A 19,046-nucleotide genomic window follows, 5' to 3' on the forward strand; every position below is an offset into this window, starting at 1 on the left:
AGAGAAAGCCGACCCGTAGTCCGAGAGGGTGAGTCCAAACAGAGGCATGCAGGATGAGAGGAGGAGGGTCCCGTAGTGACTGAGTCCCTGTCTCTTCTTTGGCTTTCGTGACCACTCAGGAATCCTTCTAATAATCCCCTTTTCCACTTATGAGAGTTTAAACGGATTTCCTGACATACACCTGGGATGTGGAAGTGGGGGGAGTGGAGCAGAGACAGAGGAAACCTAAAGTCACACAGGCTCTGGTCCACTTCTGAAGTTCCTCTCTACTAGTCAGAACAATTATACATTATGAGGCACACTATGCTACTTGAAAGGACACTGAATTGCTTATAAATGGAAAAATCTGAGGCTTGCTTTTCTTCTAACACTACATTCCTCAAGCCCATTCATGCTGCATGTAGTTGTAGTCACTTCCTTTTCACCACTGTGTAATACTCAACTGGCTTATAGTAATGTAATCATACACTAGGGGGCTAATCATCGTTTATCCCTTTCATGCTTAATAGGCATGGGGTTATTTCTAGGCTTAAGCATGTTTCCTGGTACACATGTGCCAGGGGTCAGCAAACTTCTGCAAAGGGCCAGACAGTAAACATTTTAGGCTTTGCGGGACGTAACATCTCTGTGGCAACCACCTGAATCTGGGGTTGTACCACAAAAGCAGCCGTGATATGTAACCAAGTAAATGTGACAGTATTCCAATAAAATGAAGCTTATTTATGGACATTAAATTTTAATCTCATGTAATTTTTAAATTATAAATTATGAAATTATTTCTTAACCAATTAAAGATGTTAAAAATCTCTCTTAATTCATGAGTTGTCACAACACTGATCTAGAGTACATACCTAGGGATATTAGGTCATAAGACTACACATATTTTCAATATGACAACATATGGCAAACTTGCTTTCCCAGATTTCTAAAGCAAAATGAGACCTCTGGATGTGTTATGTCCTTGGCAACACTTATTGATGTCAAGCTATTTAATTTTTTGACAATCTGGTAAGTGTGTAATTTAATTTGAGTTTCCCCACCATCTCTGACATTTCCATTTCCTCTTCCTAATGTACCCACTGAAGTTTATTGTATTGGGTGAAGTTGTTTTGCCTTTTTCCTATTAGTTTGTAAAGATCTTTATACAGTCTGGATTCTAATCCGTGTCGGTTACATGTACTACAAGTATCTTTTCCCAGTTTATAGCTTATCTTCTTAATAAGAGGTGTCTTTTGTAGTTCATATTTTCTATGTCTTAAAAAGTTTTTCTCTACCTAGAGATCATTAAAAATATTTTAATGTCTACAAGTTTTAAAGTTTTACCTTTCCAGTGTAAGTACAGATTCAATAGTATTTTCTTCCATATGGAGAACCAATTGTCTCCGTGCTGTTTATGGAAAGTTTAATCTTGCCCTACAAGTGTGCAATGTCAACTTTGTCATAAGTCATGTTTCTGGGGTTCTACATTCTGTTCCATTGGTCTGCTTATTCCTACACCACACAGCGTCTTAACTATAGCTTTACAACAATTCTTGGTACCCAGTAAAGCAAATATTCTCACCTTTTACTAGTTGAGGAGTGCCTTAGCTACTTCTGACCCACCGGCCTTCCTTAGCTATGCTGACCATTTAATTACTTAAAATGACATTCCATCTATTGCAAAAGAAATCCAGTAGTTAAAAATGCTTATATGTCTATGGTGGAACAATTTTACTGTTCTGAGAAAATAAACCAATTAAAAATTCACAGAAGTCATAAAAAAAGTTGGTGATGAGAAGAGGAATTAAATTCAAGAAGTCAAAAGAAAAGTTCTAAAAATGTTCTTCAAAATGACATTATTAAAATAAATGTATAGTATCTCTACTACATTGTTATTCCTTTAAAAAAAAAAAAAAAAAAAGCAGTATTTTAGAGTCCCAATCATTTCATGCTGCCTGGATATTTACTGAGTCTTGGCCAACTCTGTTCTTGATACCGGGTCAGACACTGTAGATGCTAGGAGCATGAAGGCAACGATTCACACCATGGAAACTGTTATCACACTATTAAATACCAGGGCAAGAGACATGCCATTCACATTACAAAAGAGAAACACCAGCTCAGGAAACCTGGCAGGAAAAAGACATGTAGATAGGGAAGTTTCTAAACAGGTTTTATCAGACAGTGTAAGATACTAAACTTCGCTGCAACAAGGTTTTCTTTAAATTTTTTCTACAGATGTTTTGTTTCTCTCTCTCCTTTAGCTAAAATCCTTTAAGGGCTTCCCGACGTCCTGCTATTTTGTTCTGAAGAACACCATTTGTAGGACTCATACCTCAGAGTTCTCACTAAAGAAATTCCATGATCAAATAAGTTAGGGAAATGTTACTTCCTCAATTTGCTCTGAGAGATTCATTCTGTATATTACTGCACCAAAGGTTCTATGAAGCCCTGCATTGAGGGAAGCTGTATGATTCTGTTAACTCAGAACTTCTCAGATTCAAGCATGGAATCTCCCCCAACTACTTTGTCTTCCTGTTTTGCACAACACAAAGCAGTTTTCAAACAGCAATAAATAAACTGGTGAAGACTGGCTTTAAATCCTGGAACCAGTTAACTTTTAAGCTATGAGTTATTTTCTTTCTGCAAAACTATTTCTGTAAAGTTGCAAACTGAGTAAAAAGAAAAAGAAATCCGCCCCCCCCCCCAAAAAAGAAAAGAAATCCCACTGTGTTTAAAAGCCTCTCATGAAGCTGACTTTCCTAGAGAGAAGGTCAATGTGTAATTTTGTAATATTTTAATTAATTTAATAAAATTAATATTGTTAATTTTGTGATATTTTAACATAACATATACCTGTACACAGTACAAATGAGAAGTGAAAGTGTTAGTCACTCAGTCATGTCTGACTCTTTGCAACCCCACTGCAAGCCCACCAGGCTCCTCAGTCCATGGAATTCTCCAGGCAAGAATACTAGAGTGAGTTGCCATTCCCTTCTCTAGGGGATGTTCCCAACCCAGGGTTCAAACCTAGGTCTCCTGCATTGCAGGCAGATTCTTTACTGTCTAAGCCACCAGAGTTTGTGGACAAAATGAGAAATCCAAAAGTCACCATTATATATAAATCCCTAAAAGAAAAGAATCTAGAAGCTTCCCTTCAGGTTAAGTGAAATTTGCCTACTATTTCTACTATCATTTATTTTTTTTCAAGTGTGGAGTATCATATTCTACAGAATATATCAACATTAAATTTTGCATTCAGCAAATGCAACATTATTTCATGTGGAAGTCTGTGAGGAAAGAGTTAACACAGCAGGTGTGTTCTACCCTGTCCGTGCTAAGCCCAGGGGGATGCCTAGGGCCACGGCAATGACCCCTGGCCAAATGCTGAGAAAGAAACTCCTGGAATGTTCACGGTTATTTGTTAAAGATATTAGAGGTGGTGAGTCAGGATGTACCAGGCTGTCAGCATTGTTTAAAGAGATCATCAAGATTTATGACGTGCACCTGGTATCTGGTCTGGGGCCCAAATCTCAGTTGCCAAAGCTGGCCACATCGCAGGAATACGCCTATGTGACCAGTTGGCTACCAACAGGAACTCTAGGCTATAACACTCATGTGCTTCTCTGACCAGAGACGTCTTGTACATGTCTCTATCATTCACAGCTGGAGGGGAACTCGTGTTCCTGTGATCCTTACGGAGGGAAGACTCAGAAGTCCACCCCTGATCTCTCCAACATTCACCTGTTTATATCTTTTTTCTGCTGTTCTTGCACTGTATCTTTGGCTGTAATAAAAATGCAGCTGTGGGTACAACACTATGTTGAGTTGTGGCAGTCTTTCCAGCAAATCAAACTAACCGGCAGTCACAGGGACCCCAAAACCAACACCATAATACCTACTTCTCGCATTCCTTTTCAGAAGCTGCAAGATCATAAGGACGATATCCCTGAATGAATAAATCAGCGTACAGCATAAAAGCTAAGACATAGGCCTGAGATTACTGTCTTTAGAAAGGTCTGGTTGCAATGTTAGCCCTTGGCTAGTGTTTGGGAACTTGAGTGATAGACAGTTTCCTACACTGATATAAATCTTACCTTAAATGATAAGCGGGCCTCACTGTACTGAAACTGCCTGTACAACAATATGATTTATGCAAAACATCTCTTTTCCTTCTGGGAGCCTGAAATTCTGGTACATGCTAGGCAGAAGGTGCCTCCATTACCAGGTCTGATAAAAACACTGGCACTGAGTCTAATGAGTTTTCCTGGTTGACAACACTTAACACGTGTTGTTAAAATTCACTGCTGAAGGAATTAAGCTTACCTGGAGGAATTAAGCTTATTCCTAGATTGGACTCTAGGAAGACAGTAACTGCTTCCCTCCAGATTTCACTTCTTCCCTTTGCTAACACTGCTTTGTATCCTTTTGCTGTAATAAATCTTAGCTATTATTCAGAGATCATATGCTGAATGCTATGAATCCTCCTAGGCAATCACTAAACCTGGGGATGGTCTTGGGAAAAGCCAACACAATCAGCATTTTAAAACAGAAGTGACGGTGTATTAGGCCAAATACTGAAATTCACATTTCAATTCCAGAACGTATTAATATCAGTAATGTGCTCCTAGCAACTGTACTTTATTTGCATAAACCTGGGCCTCCTTATTCCTTGAATGAGAAAAACATACCCACGTCACAGTCCCTGAATTAAATGCAGTAATGCACAACACACTCACAGTAAACACTTAGTAAATATTAAACAGTAATTCTGAAGGCTCGTTCTTAGATGAAACAAAAAAATTAGGAATATTTTACATCTGTACTAATGCAACTGGAGTCCTGCAAAGAGAAGCTCAGAGACAAACTTGAAACCTCCATCTTCCTAACACTGGCACTTTCCATGAGTGCTTTCCAGTCCACATGTCAGGATTACTGGTTGAACACAAGCAGGTTAAACCCTATATAATAAGTTATCTTTCTATTTCTAAACCTGATCTTCATTTAGTCTTCACATTGCTTTCACGAATGAGAAGTGAATGTGCTAATTAATTAGTACCACAGGTGGTTATGCTTGATGGTTATATTTCTCAAATTACTATGCTAGGATTTTAGTACAAGTCACTCACTTTCTGGCATGTATATGAGGCATCAAGTCCAGTCAGGGTAAATCTGAACCTGTGCCACTGTTAAGAGCAAATCCCAATGTAAAGAGAAGTCCAACCCTGAAGTCATTTACGCCCAGCGATCAACTTACCCCAAAGTGGCTTTTCAAATGAATTCATATCCCAAATCCACATGTCCCACATCTCCTGCTGAAAAATAAATTTCCTAAAATCAGTTTATTACAGAATAACTCTATCCTCCCCACTTTACTTCAGCCACCCTATTCCACTGAACTAAGTGCCAGCCACCACCTGAGGATGAGGACCAGGTCTTACTCAGCTACTTCCCCCGTGCTGAGCACACCTGGCACAAAATGTGTGTTCAGTTAATGTTTACTATGTGAATAAGTGAGTCAATGAATACAGTATTTCTGAGATCCAACACCAAGCTCAGTGGAAATATTGTAAAAAGTATCTTTCCTCTTCTTGGAAATCTACAAGGATATTAACTTCCCCAGTGGGAAGGCCAAGGACTCACAGATAGTACCTGTGGCAGACACTCTTCCATATCCCACCCCCACTCCATGCTTTTCATGGCATTAGACCTCTAACTGAATTCAAGTGATCATTCTCTGCTAGACTGCCTATTCTTGACTGGTCCCAGCCAACTGTGACTGTTCCACTCCTGTTGCCAGTGTAAATAACCACATCTCGACCAGTAGGACCTGAGGGGAAATCTGTTGGGACGCATTCAGGAAAAGTTACGCTCCCTCACAGAGAAGCAGGAGGAGACACTATTCTGCCTTTGGATACTGCGTGCAGAACATGCCAAGAAGTGCTGGAGCCATCCTGGGGGCATGAGGGGAGTCACCATCAACATGCTAAGGGTGACAAGGTGAGAACACAGAAAGCAAAAGGGACCCTGACTGTCTCCCGGGGCCACTAACAGACTAATCCTGAAACTGCATAGGGCTGGACTTCTTGTTACCAAAGGGATAAAGCTCTGACTGTTTAACTGGATATTCTGCAATACTACAGTCAAAAGTATGCCAATACATCACTATGCAACCTATAATTATTGATTTAGATAGCTATGTAGCCTGTGAAGAAAAAAGAGAAATGTAAACCAGTGGAGCATCCAAATTAGAAAATCTACTTTTAAAGGAGATTCCATAGAAGAATTTCAATATAAATGTAATAGCTGCAAGATAGAATCTGGTGTGTTACATGCCCATTCTTAACAACCCTTAAGCCTATCAGAGAATCACATATCCCTAATTCATTCAGACTTTAATAAACAACAAGGATGCACAAGACACAACACGGAGTAGTCTGGTGTACATAAACGTGAAAAGGGCTCAGCTCTGCCCTCCATGAGCGTGCAGTCCAGACGGACAGATACTCTTAGTAAGTCTGTATGACACTTTACAATTTACAACATGCTTTTCTATGTCTGCAACAGGTGCCAAGTTACAAGGGGCTACTGCGCACCAAGCAGAGAAAATGGTGAAGAACGACTGGGGAACTGGTCTGAGCTAGGAAAAGGCAAAAGGATATTTCAGGTGGACAAAACAATATGAGTTAAAATAGGGAGGCAGAAAAATCAAGGGACTTCTGGGGACAATGAACAGAAAAATGGGGAGATGCGGTTGTGTGTTCAGAAAAGGGAAATCCCATTCTACTTGATGTCTCAAGTAGAGAGAATATAAGAAAGAGCCTTGTTAGCACATTACGATAATGTCCTCTCACGCTAAGGCGTTTGAAGAGCAATGGTCAGGGAATGTTGCCCCGTGTTTTTAATTTTATCTCTTGAATTCAAATGTCAACTCATTACAACAGAACACTGTGGTTTCTGAAAATTTACATCTTTCCTCCTAACCACGAACTCAGATACAAGGAAATACACTACCACCATCAGCAATGGAAAAACTAGAGATTCTGGGGAGGGGTTTCTGGCAAGTAACAGATCCAGGAGGAAACCTCCTCCAGCCCAGAGGCCCACTTTATCTCCTGGCCATAGAGCCCCCAAAGTCTCCAAGGGGAGTTTTGTTTCACATTTTTGCCAGAACATCCATCTAAGCCGTGAGTTCCACAATGCTGCCCTCTTCCCTTCAAATTATCACTCTCTCACTGTATTATATATTACAGTTCCCTTTACTACCTTCTGTGCAAGAAGTCTTCATTTTCTGTGTCTAACTTCTCAAATTCTCAACCCAATGTGGTCTGGCTTCACTTCAATGAAACTTTTTTTTTTTAATCAAATCACTCTAGTATTCTAACTACCAAGACAAGTTCCTTTCTTATATTCATCCCACCTGATGTCTCAGCCTCTTAAATTATTAATATCTGGGGAACAAACTATAAATAGAACCGAACTTCTGCTTGTCTTGGTTCCAGGGTCATTCCTTGCTCTCCCACTTTTCTCAACAAGCTTTGCAGTCTTCTCTGGCTTATCCCCCCTCTGCCCTGGATGTGTCTGCAGGCTGACGCTACACAGGTCCCTGGGGAATTCACCAGAGGTAAAGCGTTACCCACCATATGCTGATGGCTCCCACCTCTCTAAACTTCTGTGACTTTCTGGTTAGAATGCAAGTTCCTCCAGCATGGGAATCAAGTTTTTCATATTGAAGCTCTAAAAATCTCATAAAATGTCTGAGGACAACAGAAACTCATGTACAAAATAACATCTCCACTCCTAAGTCATTCTTTATTTTGTCCTAATGCTTTTCTTTCCATTCTAGCACCAAACACTAATTTACAATGTAATATGTATTAATTATCTTGTAAGCCTCACGAGGGCAGAAACTTTATTTTAATGCTATTACTACAGCACCTGGAATAGTACTTGGCACATGGCAGAAGAAGTTAATAATTATTTGGTTAAAAGAACAAAAATACCAGAAAGCAACAGCATGTAAGAAGAAACAAAGGTACCTGAAATGAAAGCATTTTAAGGGTGCTGTGTTTAGGTTTAGGGCAGACATATTTTATTAATTTAAGGCCTTTACGATTAATATTTTTAAAATTAAAAGATAACAACTAATTAAGTAAAAAGAGCATGTATAATTAAAAACCAAACTGAAAAAAAGAGAAATAATAAGACCAGTCAATTTAGAATAAAACAAGAAGGAAATTTAAAATGATTTAAAAAACCCACAAATAGAGAAAGCACAAAATGGCAGAAATAAATCCCCACACATAGGTAATTTAAATAAAGATAAAAAGCGTAACTGTATTCATTAAAAGTTATCAGATTGGATTTTTTTCAACAAAAGCTACGTAAGGATTCAGAGCAGTTTACAGAGCAGTTAAAAGTGAAAGCAACCTTACCAAAGATGTACAGATGACAAATAAACATATGAAGAGATGCTCCATATACCAGTAAAATACAATTCAAACAACAAAATACCTCTATAGATGTACTCCTATGGCTAAAGCTCAGAACACTGACAACATCAAACACTGGCAAGGAACTCTCATCCAGCAGGAACCATCATCTACCATGAAGTTTGCTGCTGCTGCTGTTTAGTTGCTAAGCCGTATCTGACTCTGCGACCTCATGAACTGTAGCCTGCCAGGCTCCTCTGTCCATGGGATTTTTCAGGCAAGAATACTGGAGTGGGTTGCCATTTACTTCTCCAGGGGATCTTCCTGACCCAGGAATGAAACCTGCATCTCCTGCACTGGCAGGCGGATTCTTTATCACTGTGCCACCAGGGAAGCCCTACCATGAAGTTTCCACCTGAGAAACTTATGCAGAGAAAGATACGCAGAAAAGTATACATAAAAGTAAGAACTGAAAATGTCCACAGCTGGTGGAAAAGAGAAAATTGCGAATCTGAGTTCAGTTAACCCTAAGCAAAATACAAAGAAAATCACAACGAGAGCACATCGTATTAAAACTGCTGAAAACTAAAGATTCAGAGAAAATCTTAAACCAACCAGAGGAAGAAAAAAAAAAGACAGTATCATATACAGAGGAAAAAATGGATGAATTTTCATTACATGAAACAAACACATTTTCAGATAAGTAAAAGCCAAAACACCTCGTCTCTCGAAATACAGAAGGAAAATGAAACCAGACGGAAACTCAGATCTGTAAGAGAAATGAAGACTATCAGCAATGGTAAATATCAGTAAATACAAAAGCCTAGATTTTTCCTCTTGATTTCCTAAAAGAGATGGTTGATGAAAAAAAAATTTCTAACTTTATATTGTACAATTTATTAACATACAGATGAAGTATAAGACAATATTAAAGCAAAGGATAGTGGTGGGAGGAAATATAACTATATGGTTGCAAGGGACTTACCTTTTAAACTTAATAATACAACCTGGCATCTATGCATGATATTTAAAACAAAAACAAAGAAATGGTAGGAAACTAGAAAAAAGAACGAATTTTGTTAAGCTGATAAGGTTATCTGCCCTAAATCTACTGGTGAAGTGTTGGAGGCATTCCCTTTGAATGAAGTTAGAAAAGGTCAAAAATGCCTTCTATCACTTTTTCCTCTGAACAGTGTACTGGAATTCCTATTCAGAACAGTAAAACAAGAAGAAATAAAGGATTTAAGAATTGGAAAGAAAAAAACAGAGCAACCACAAAGGAAATGACAGAAAATCCAAAAAAATAAAAACAATTAGAACTAATGAGAACTTTTAGCAAGGTTGCTGGATTCAAGATAAACATATAAAATTCATCTAAGAATTCTAAGAAAATTTCTTAGAAAGACCTTTTAAAAGATGAAGATATAGCATGCTCACATATGGAAGATTTATTAGAGAAGTAAATTATCTCAGTATCAATCTACATAATTAATACAGTTCCAAGAAAAACCTCAATATAGTTTTTCAAAGAACTTTAAAAGCAGATCCTAAAATCAAACTGAAGGGCAAAGCCACAAAAGATTTTGATTTTTTTGTGGCCAATAAAAATTTTGAACAGCAAGGCAATGCAACTCTGACTGCTACATGTCAATCAAGCTATAGGAATGTAGTCGGTGTGATCCTGGGCAGAGGCAGATTAAAAGATTAATCAAACAGAACAAAGTCCAGAATCAGATGCCCTTGAGTATGCAAATGGTACATGACAGAGGTGGCACCACAAATATATGAAAGGGATGGACTATAAATGTTCATCCACATGTAAAAGTAAAATTCCTACCTCAAACTTTAAAAAAAAAATGAGGCAAAGTATCTGTAAGTCCTTGGTTACAGAAGAATTTTTAAATGAACACTCAAAAAGCACAAACCATACAATGTTGTTCCAAGTGCAATTTGACACAGTCATTTCAGAGAGCAATCTGACAATGTCTAGTAAAGTTGACAAAAGCACTATCTTATCACTCTGTAATTCCACTTCCAGGTACACACCCAGAAGAAACCCTTATACAGGTGTAGAGAGAAACATGTACAAACACTGCAGCATTGTTTATAATGGGGAAGAAAGGTAATCTAAAAATGCATCAAGAGGAAAGTGGATACATGAACCCTATAACAATGCTACACACAGTTCAAGTAGAACTATGTATATCAACCTGGTAAATAACGCTGAATGAAGGAAAAAAGTAATCTGCAGGATATGCACAGAATGTTCCACTTATACACAGTTTTAAAAGATTCTAAAATAAAACACTGTTCATGGACACAAACATATAATGTAAAGACAAAATAATATGCATGAGAATAATATAACACATTCATATACGGTTAATTCTCAGGAAGAAGGGAAGGGCTTCAACTACAATGGACTTTTTTTTAAAGGTAAGAGACCTAAAATTGTGGCAAGTTGCTAGATGTTCCCTGAATATCTGCTTTCCTCTTGTCTCTTTTCAAACTACTGTACTGTGACTGGCAATTTACATATCCTGGCCTGCCACACAGATTAAGGTAGCCAGTAAGGATTAATTTTGGAGAAGGAAATGGCAACTCACTCCAGTATTGTCGCCTGGAAAATCCCATGGACAGAGGAGCCTGGCAGGCTACAGACCATGGGATCGCAAGAGTCGGACATGACTTAGTGACTAAACCACCACCAAGGATTAATCAGAAATCACTGGGCGGGGTATGGGTACTGAGAGGGAACTGACTTCACTGCCCAGAATGTAAACGTGAAGAACGGAGCTAAACCAAATATTAATATTAACTGACACAGAATCAAATAGCAAAAAATGTAAAGATAAGACACGGGGAAAAGGTGAGTTCATGGCTGTTCCTTGTCTTCTGCTACTGTACTTTTCCGTATGTTTAAAATCTTTTATTTAAAAAATGTCCTTTACTTCTCAGATATTAAACAGAAATTCTTTTTTTTTTTTTTTTTTTTTTAAAACAGAGATTCTTAAATGTCACCCATAGGCAGATGTTGACCCACAGATCAAGCCAAAATGCACAGGCAACATGTATACGCTGAGGTGGCCAAGCAGAGCAGATAAAGAATTCACTAGAAACTGGCCAACCAACCATACTCCAAGAATGCAGACAGCACTATGCTATTACCACCAGCACTGTTCCTGCCAGTCTGGATACCAAACAAGACTGTAAGAGCCCACAGTCTCTTGGCTCTGGACTTCGGATGAGAAAAACCAAAAACATTTGCAGACTAAATGGAAATCTCTGTTGTCATTCCCTTTTCCTATTTTTCCTTCTCCCATGCACCCCCCAGAGTTCAGTGCCACACTTTTCCTCCTCCACCATGGAATCATCTGGAAAGAGAGAAGGGGGGAAAACTATCAAAGGACAACAGGACCCTTAAATGAAATCTGGCTTTTATGACTGCAAACATGAAGAGGCTTTTGAGAATTACTTCACTTAAAACACTGTCTGATATTACTTGGATGTTAACTTCAAGTGACCTTTTGAGATTGAAAAAGTTTTAAATTTGCTCAACAGACCAAAATGGAAATCTGGGATGAAGGTAGGCATCAGATCAAGATAATGGTCTGAAATATTTAGTTGCCATTAAAACAAGACAGGAAAACAAAAACAAAACACCAACCCTTTGTTAATCTATTACTGTGTTACAGAAAGATGGTATTCCAGTTAGTCATGAATTCTACTTCACAGATATATTCCAGGTCCACACATTACAGGGTTTCCCTGGTGGCTCAGCAGTAAAGAAATCACCTGCGGTCTCAGTTCTTCTGCGAGTCGGCGATTGACGAAACTTTACTAAAGATGTCTAAGCAACAACCAACTCAGTTTATAAATCCAGAAACTCCTGGATATGTTGGATTTGCAAATCTTCCCAATCAAGTTCACCGAAAATCAGTGAAAAAAGGTTTTGAATTCACGCTGATGGTGGTCGGTGAATCGGGGCTGGGAAAGTCGACGCTCATCAACAGCCTCTTCCTGACCGACCTCTACCCAGAAAGAGTCATCCCTGGAGCCGCAGAGAAAATTGAAAGAACTGTCCAGATTGAGGCTTCGACTGTTGAGATTGAAGAGCGCGGGGTGAAGCTGCGTCTGACCGTGGTAGACACCCCGGGCTACGGGGATGCCATCAACTGCAGGGACTGCTTTAAGACTATCATCTCCTACATCGACGAGCAGTTTGAGTGGTACCTGCATGACGAGAGCGGTCTGAACAGACGGCACATCATCGACAACAGGGTGCACTGTTGCTTCTACTTCATCTCCCCCTTCGGACACGGACTGAAGCCATTGGATGTTGCGTTCATGAAGGCGATCCACAACAAGGTGAATATTGTGCCTGTCATCGCGAAAGCCGACACACTCACCCTGAAGGAGCAGGAGCGCCTGAAGAAAAGGATTCTGGATGAAATTGAGGAACATAGCATCAAAATCTATCACTTGCCTGACGCAGAGTCGGATGAAGATGAAGATTTTAAGGAGCAGACGAGACTTCTCAAGGCTAGCATCCCTTTCTCTGTGGTTGGATCCAATCAGCTGATTGAAGCCAAAGGCAAGAAGGTCAGAGGCCGCCTCTACCCTTGGGGTGTCGTGGAGGTGGAGAACCCGGAGCATAACGACTTTCTGAAGCTGAGGACGATGCTCATGAAAGTAGAAAATGAGGACATGAATAAAGACCAGATACTGCTGGAGAAGGAAGCTGAGCTCCGCCGCATGCAGGAGATGATCGCGCGGATGCAGGCGCAGATGCAGCTGCAGCTGCAGGGTGGCGACGGCGACAGCGGGGTCCACGGGCACCACGTGTGAGGAATCCCTTTGCAAGATAAATATTCCGATGAGTAACACAGCTGCGTGTTTTCAAGACTGTTGGAGGGGTGCCTGTCCACATTTCACAGTACCTGTGCCTGAGAATTTAATTTTTTAAAAACCTTTCAATGTGTTATTTTGTATGAAGTACCTTAACATTTGCATTCATTGTTATGTTATACTTTATATTTTGTGAGGTGAACTGTCCATTTTCCTTCTTCTTGCATTTTAAGTAACCACTGATGCTAGAACTGATTCCCAGGGACCAGTCAGCACATATAGTTAATAGTGGAATTTGATTTGACTGGCCTAACCAACTAATCGTGATTTACTTCTAGAACATTCAGATTCCCGAGAATGTTCCTGAGCAGTAGAGATGAACACAGAAAGATGAGCTGCCTGGGTACGAGGCCATTTCTCACCAAGCCATGGCACCTGCTTCCCTGCCTTGCTTTTATTTGACCACAACATCCAAAACCAGTTTTGCTGCTATAACTCCATACTGTTAATCCATCTGCACATTATCTGTTTACCAAATGAAAAGATACCTAATTAGATACATGTTTATACTTCAATAGCTTTTTTACAAACAGGCTGTTAGGGGTGAGTTTTTTAACAAGTCTTTGAATTCTGAGGTCATTTTTTAAACCACTATGCAGAGAACTCGCCACAAACCACGTTCTATAGAGTTTGCCACGAAAACCCATGAGCTGCAGTTTCCATGTCACAGCTAAGATTCTCACCTATGTGGTGAGAGTCAGTAAACTATTTGTACTCAACTAGATTTATAGCATAACTTTTTAAGGAAAATTAACAGTTGATCTGTGCAGAAGCCTGCCTTTTTAGGCTGCACTTGGCATGTTTTCTGTGACTGCGGTGTGGAAGATGCGCCTCGGCAGGGGCATCACGGTTCCCAGCGAGGTTCTCCTGGTTTGGCTTCACTTGGACTGATCCCGTTCTGAATGGTTTTCAGGCAGATAGCAGCATGTGGCCTGTCCCGTCAATTTTTAGCCGCCGTGGTTTCCTTCCTTACATGTTACACAGACTTGTCCACAGGGGGCTTGAGAGTGACGGCTCTTGCAGACTTGCTCCTTGGGCTGGCTGATGGTCAGCACCGTGCCGCCTGGTTTCCTGTGCCCGCGGTTGATCGGTCATCAGAAGTGACACATGGAAGGAGCCTGGAGGGAGTGGGTGCTGGCTCAGCATTCTCATTCCACTAGAGCACGAGGGGCTGACGTGGAGAAGCACTGAGCTCCAGGGCTGAGGACACCCAGAAAGGAAAGGGACATGGTGACAGTTGGCCAGGTGCACTGCAGACCATCTGGTGTTCTCCCGACTGCCCTTTCACTGTTGCCTAATTGCAAGTGGTCAAGAGCTATAGGTTTAGGTGCATTGTACAGTTTTTACCAAGAAGTGTTCCATGACCTTAGGGGTACTTCCATGCAAGGCCAGTTATTTGGGTTATTTTGGCATTTATTAACTATGCTAGTAAAAGCTCTTTTTTAAAGGGCGGTGGGGTGGCAGTAAGTGGTAGACATAATAAGCCCAGTATAGTCTGCATAGTGCCAGCTGCCACCTCATGGATGCGTGGGTGTGGGTGGACCTACACTTTCAAATTCCCTTTTGTTTTTCTGCCCCAATCTAAATACTTTTGCTAATAGATAATTGCTCTTTAGTTACTAAGAGAGAAAACTTTACCTATAAAAATGTATTTTGAAAACTTACACAGCAATTTTGTATCCACTGAAACTAACCTTTTACCAATAAAGCACTATTGTTTAGATATTAAAAAAAAAAAAAAAAAAAGAAATCACCTGTCAATGCAGGCTTCTTCTTGGGTTGGGAAAATCCCCCGGGGAAGAAAATGGCAACTCACTCCAGTATTCTTGCCTGGAGAATCCCAGGGACAGAGAAGCCTGGTGGGCTACAGTCCATAGGGTCTCAAAACAGTCAGACACAACTTGGCGGTTAAACAACAATAAGCACCAGAGATTATAAGACATGCTCTTCAGATTCTCCCCTTAACCAGACAGCAATGTGGTATATCAGGTTTTGTGGGGATTTTTTCCCCCCAATTTGGTTTCTCCCTACCGCCACTTAACCTCTTTGTTGCTTATATTGTTTCTGAATTTTCTCTTGCTGTTTTTATCCAACTCTGGCCCTTTGCCTTTTGTTTCTGTGAAAAGCTATTTTCTACCTCACTCCCTTAATTTAGTCTTCTAGTTTCACATGGCTTCTGCACTGATGCTACTTAAGATCCACACTAGGAGATAATACCCCAAGTGTATTTTCTTGGAATTTTTTTTTTCAGCTCTTTGGGAGTAAACACAGGATTTGCCTCTTGCTCTCAGAAACCCCCAAAACCACTGCAATTAAGATATTAATCACTTAACAATATAATAGAAAGTTAACAAGGAAACTGTTGAAAAAGTCCCTGAAATAACTCTATTTAATTCACAAGAACTCAAAACGTTACTTCTGCACTATTTTTTTAAGTTCCACTTAATTCTCAAAATTATATTCTGCGAAAACCTCTAAACACTTGAGTCATCGCTCCTTTCCTTATTATACACACTGAACAGTTATACGTTTTTATTACTGACAAAAATATAACCAAAATGTAAATTTTCTACAGATGATATTTCTCCATGTCAGAACTTAAGAATTAGGTTCATCAATAAGTAGTTTTCCAAACATACTATGTTACAGCCTAGATTTAGCTTCCTCCTTACAATCATAAATTCAAGAAAAATAACTATAAAATATTTAAGATACGCTTAAACATTATCTAAGAGCATAACTTTTAATGAAGATAAAATAGTTTTATAGGCTTAATGAAAAGACCTAACGGTACTGCAGGAAACTGTTAAATTTAACAGCTTTCAGTCTGCATTTTGCTGTGCTGTTGAGGATAGTACTGCCCTGTACATGTTCAGTGATTAACAAAAAAGAACAGCAAAGCAGTCTTAAAGGAAATAAACCCTTTACCTAAAATTACAAAGATTTTGGTTTTATTATAAAGAACTCTAATCTTGAGAGAGCATAAAGAAAAAAAAAGGGGGGAAGAGAGAAATAATAAAAACTAGGTATTAAAAAATAAAAAAATAAATAAAAAAAAACAACCCAAAACTAGGTATTGCTTTATTTCTTAAGAAGGGTTTTTTCACAAAAACCAAATGTAATGTGTGGATTTGTCTGACTTATGAATCAACAAGCCAACTCAAATGGACACTAAGGAACCACTGGGGAAATTCGACTATGGACTGGGTAACAGATGATACTAAGAAATTATTGTTAATTTTATTAGGAATAACAGCGTTATGGCTAGATGTGAAAATATACTCACTCTTAAAAGATCCACTATGAAGACTGTTAGAGGCAAAACAGCATGATGTCTCCTATTGCTTTAAGATACTTGGGTTTCTAATGCAACATCTTAAATCAACTATGCTACAATAAAATTAATTTAAAAAAAGATACTTGGGCTTGGGAGGAGGGTGGTACAAAGAATTGAGAGGTGAAGCACACGTGGCAAATCTTAACTTTTGCTGAATCTGGAAGATGGAAACCAGTGTCAGGGGTTCGCTTTACTATTTCCTCTACTTTTAAATACATTACAATTTTTTGAGATATAAAGAAACAACTTTTAAATTTGTTTCAGATAGCTAAAAGCTGATTTAGAGTTATGAATAGATTTAAAATCCTACTTTGGCAGGCCAATTATCAAAAACACTGGTGTTTTGTGAACAAAACCAAGTTATGAATACATTCATTCACATAACTTCAATATACTAAGCACCTATGTACTATATGCCAAGCATGTAACCAGACCACGGGAAAATAAAGGTGAGTTAGACCACGTCATTATCCTTAGGGAGGAGACAGCTAATATGAACATCTGTGATCAGGATACTGATGGTATGAAAGGAGGTTACAGAGAACAGAAGCCACAGACAAAAGATCGAGGGGAAAACTGTCTGAATGGGTTTTATCATTTTTCAGCTGAAGAAGCTGCTATGTCATGAGTTTCAGGGGTGAGCAACATTTAGAGAACTGAAAGGTCTAAGAGGTCAGAGAAGAGTCTGGAGAGTGGGACATAAAAGCAAAAGATGACAGAGCTCTGAGAAAGGAGTTCCTACAATGCTACATGTTACAGAGGCCGGCTAAGTGACACTGGAAGCTGTTTTTGTCATGTATTTAGCAAGTTACACAAAGTCTGGTGATTTAAACATGACACTAAAACATCAGAGGGTCTCACAAACTGTGCTAATTAAAAGAAATTAAACCTTACTCAGGACTTCGGGGTAAGGCTATTTCAAATCAGCCACATTAACCACATGCAGTGCAAGGCTGGATGAAAAAAATACCTCAAGTTCCCAAAGCAAGAAAGGTTATCCTTTCTTTTAATGGAAATTTAGGTTGTAAAAGGAGAATGAAGGCAGAGCCACAGTTACTGAACTTTTAACTTTGTGCTAAGCACTTTCAGGGCCACGATACAACAAAATCCTCCCAACAAGCCAAAGAGCTAGGAACCATTAAGCCCATCATCGAACAGGTAAGAATCCTGATGCTCTAAGAAAGGTAGATAATTTGGCCAACAGAGACTCTGTTAAAAGGCCAGAACTCAAAATCAGTCAAGTCCTAGTAAACATGGTAAACCCATAAATCTGTATTCTTTATGTCCACCTTTGGAAGGTACATTCATGGAATCACATGATAGTATCTTTTCTGCTATCTTAGTAATCCAGCTTGTGAGATCTGTCCATGTTGATTTATTAATAGTTCATCACCTCTGGTGCCACAGAGCAGGGGTTGGTAAACTACTATTTTTATAAATAGAATTTTATGGAAACACAGCCACACCCATTCTGTTTGTTTATGTATGGTTTATGGTTGCTTTTGCTCTACAATAGCAAAGCTGAGCGATTACAAAAGAGATTGCACAGCCTGAAAAGCCTAAAATACTATCTGGCCCTTTATAGAAAGTTGGCTGACCTTGGCCATAGAGCATTACAGGAGTGTACGGGGTATTATTCAACTTTTATAATTTTGTCAATGTAGTTTTAATCTACATTTCCCTGTTGACAAATATTTAGTGGCTATTCATTTTTTTCTCTGAAAAGCTTTTCCTCTCTATTGCTCATTTATCTTTTCACATTAACATATGTGTGTGTACTGACATATATGCATATGAGCGTATATATTACTGCAACAAAAAAAGTCTTTGTCAGTTGTATGTGTTAGAAATAACTTCTATTTGTGCACTTGTAACTTCTCTTTACACACCGTTTTCTGTTCTTTTAGTTTATTATTTACTTGCTGAGCCAGGTCTTAGCTGCAGCATGTAGGATCCAATTACCTGACTAGGGGCTGAACCCAGGCCCCCTGCATTGGGATTGTGGAGGCTTAGCCACAGGACCACTAAGGAAGTACCGACACACTGTTTTCAACAAGAAACAAAACATCTTAGTTTTAATACAGCCCAATTTATTAACCTTTTCCTTCAACAGCTGTGCTTCTGGAAACTAGTTAAGAAAGCCTGAAATCATAAAGCATCCTCTGAAGGCTTAAGTTTTGCCTTTCTCAAGTTTTTAATCCATCTGGAATTTTTTTTTTTTTTAAATATGGTGTGAAGTAAGAAACTATCCCCCTCTCCTCACTAATTTCTTGGCTTTTGTGTGTGTGTGTGCCATTCTGGTAGCATGAGCTCCAACCCCAAACCTGGTGAAGAGTGGACGTGTAGTTATCATTTCCCAGGGAGGACTGTTCACCTTTCCAATGAAAGAC

General features: G+C 39.2%; 2 protein-coding genes across 5 annotated transcripts in view; one reads left to right on the plus strand and one right to left on the minus strand.

The window, feature by feature from the left end:
• GALNT1 (polypeptide N-acetylgalactosaminyltransferase 1) overlaps window positions 1-19,046 on the minus strand; it is a 118,792-nt gene that overhangs the window by 68,912 nt on the left and 30,834 nt on the right. For 2 of the 4 annotated variants that reach the window (XM_043444350.1, XM_043444353.1), the window contains one exon: window positions 5,237-5,294. The exons of the other annotated variants lie outside the window; for them this stretch is intronic. The gene's annotated coding sequence lies outside the window, so the exon portion shown is untranslated. Of the gene's footprint in view, window positions 1-5,236; window positions 5,295-19,046 lie in introns of those variants that run through there. 4 annotated transcript variants of the gene reach the window in all.
• Window positions 12,211-15,017, plus strand: LOC122425750 (septin-2-like). The gene has a single exon (XM_043444354.1). It carries the CDS (start codon window positions 12,258-12,260, stop codon window positions 13,257-13,259), a length of 1,002 nt encoding a protein of 333 aa, XP_043300289.1. The 5' UTR covers window positions 12,211-12,257; the 3' UTR covers window positions 13,260-15,017.

The sequence above is a fragment of the Cervus canadensis genome, chromosome 23 (genome assembly GCF_019320065.1).
Source record: "Cervus canadensis isolate Bull #8, Minnesota chromosome 23, ASM1932006v1, whole genome shotgun sequence".
In the NCBI taxonomy this organism is placed as follows: Eukaryota; Metazoa; Chordata; class Mammalia; order Artiodactyla; family Cervidae; genus Cervus; species Cervus canadensis.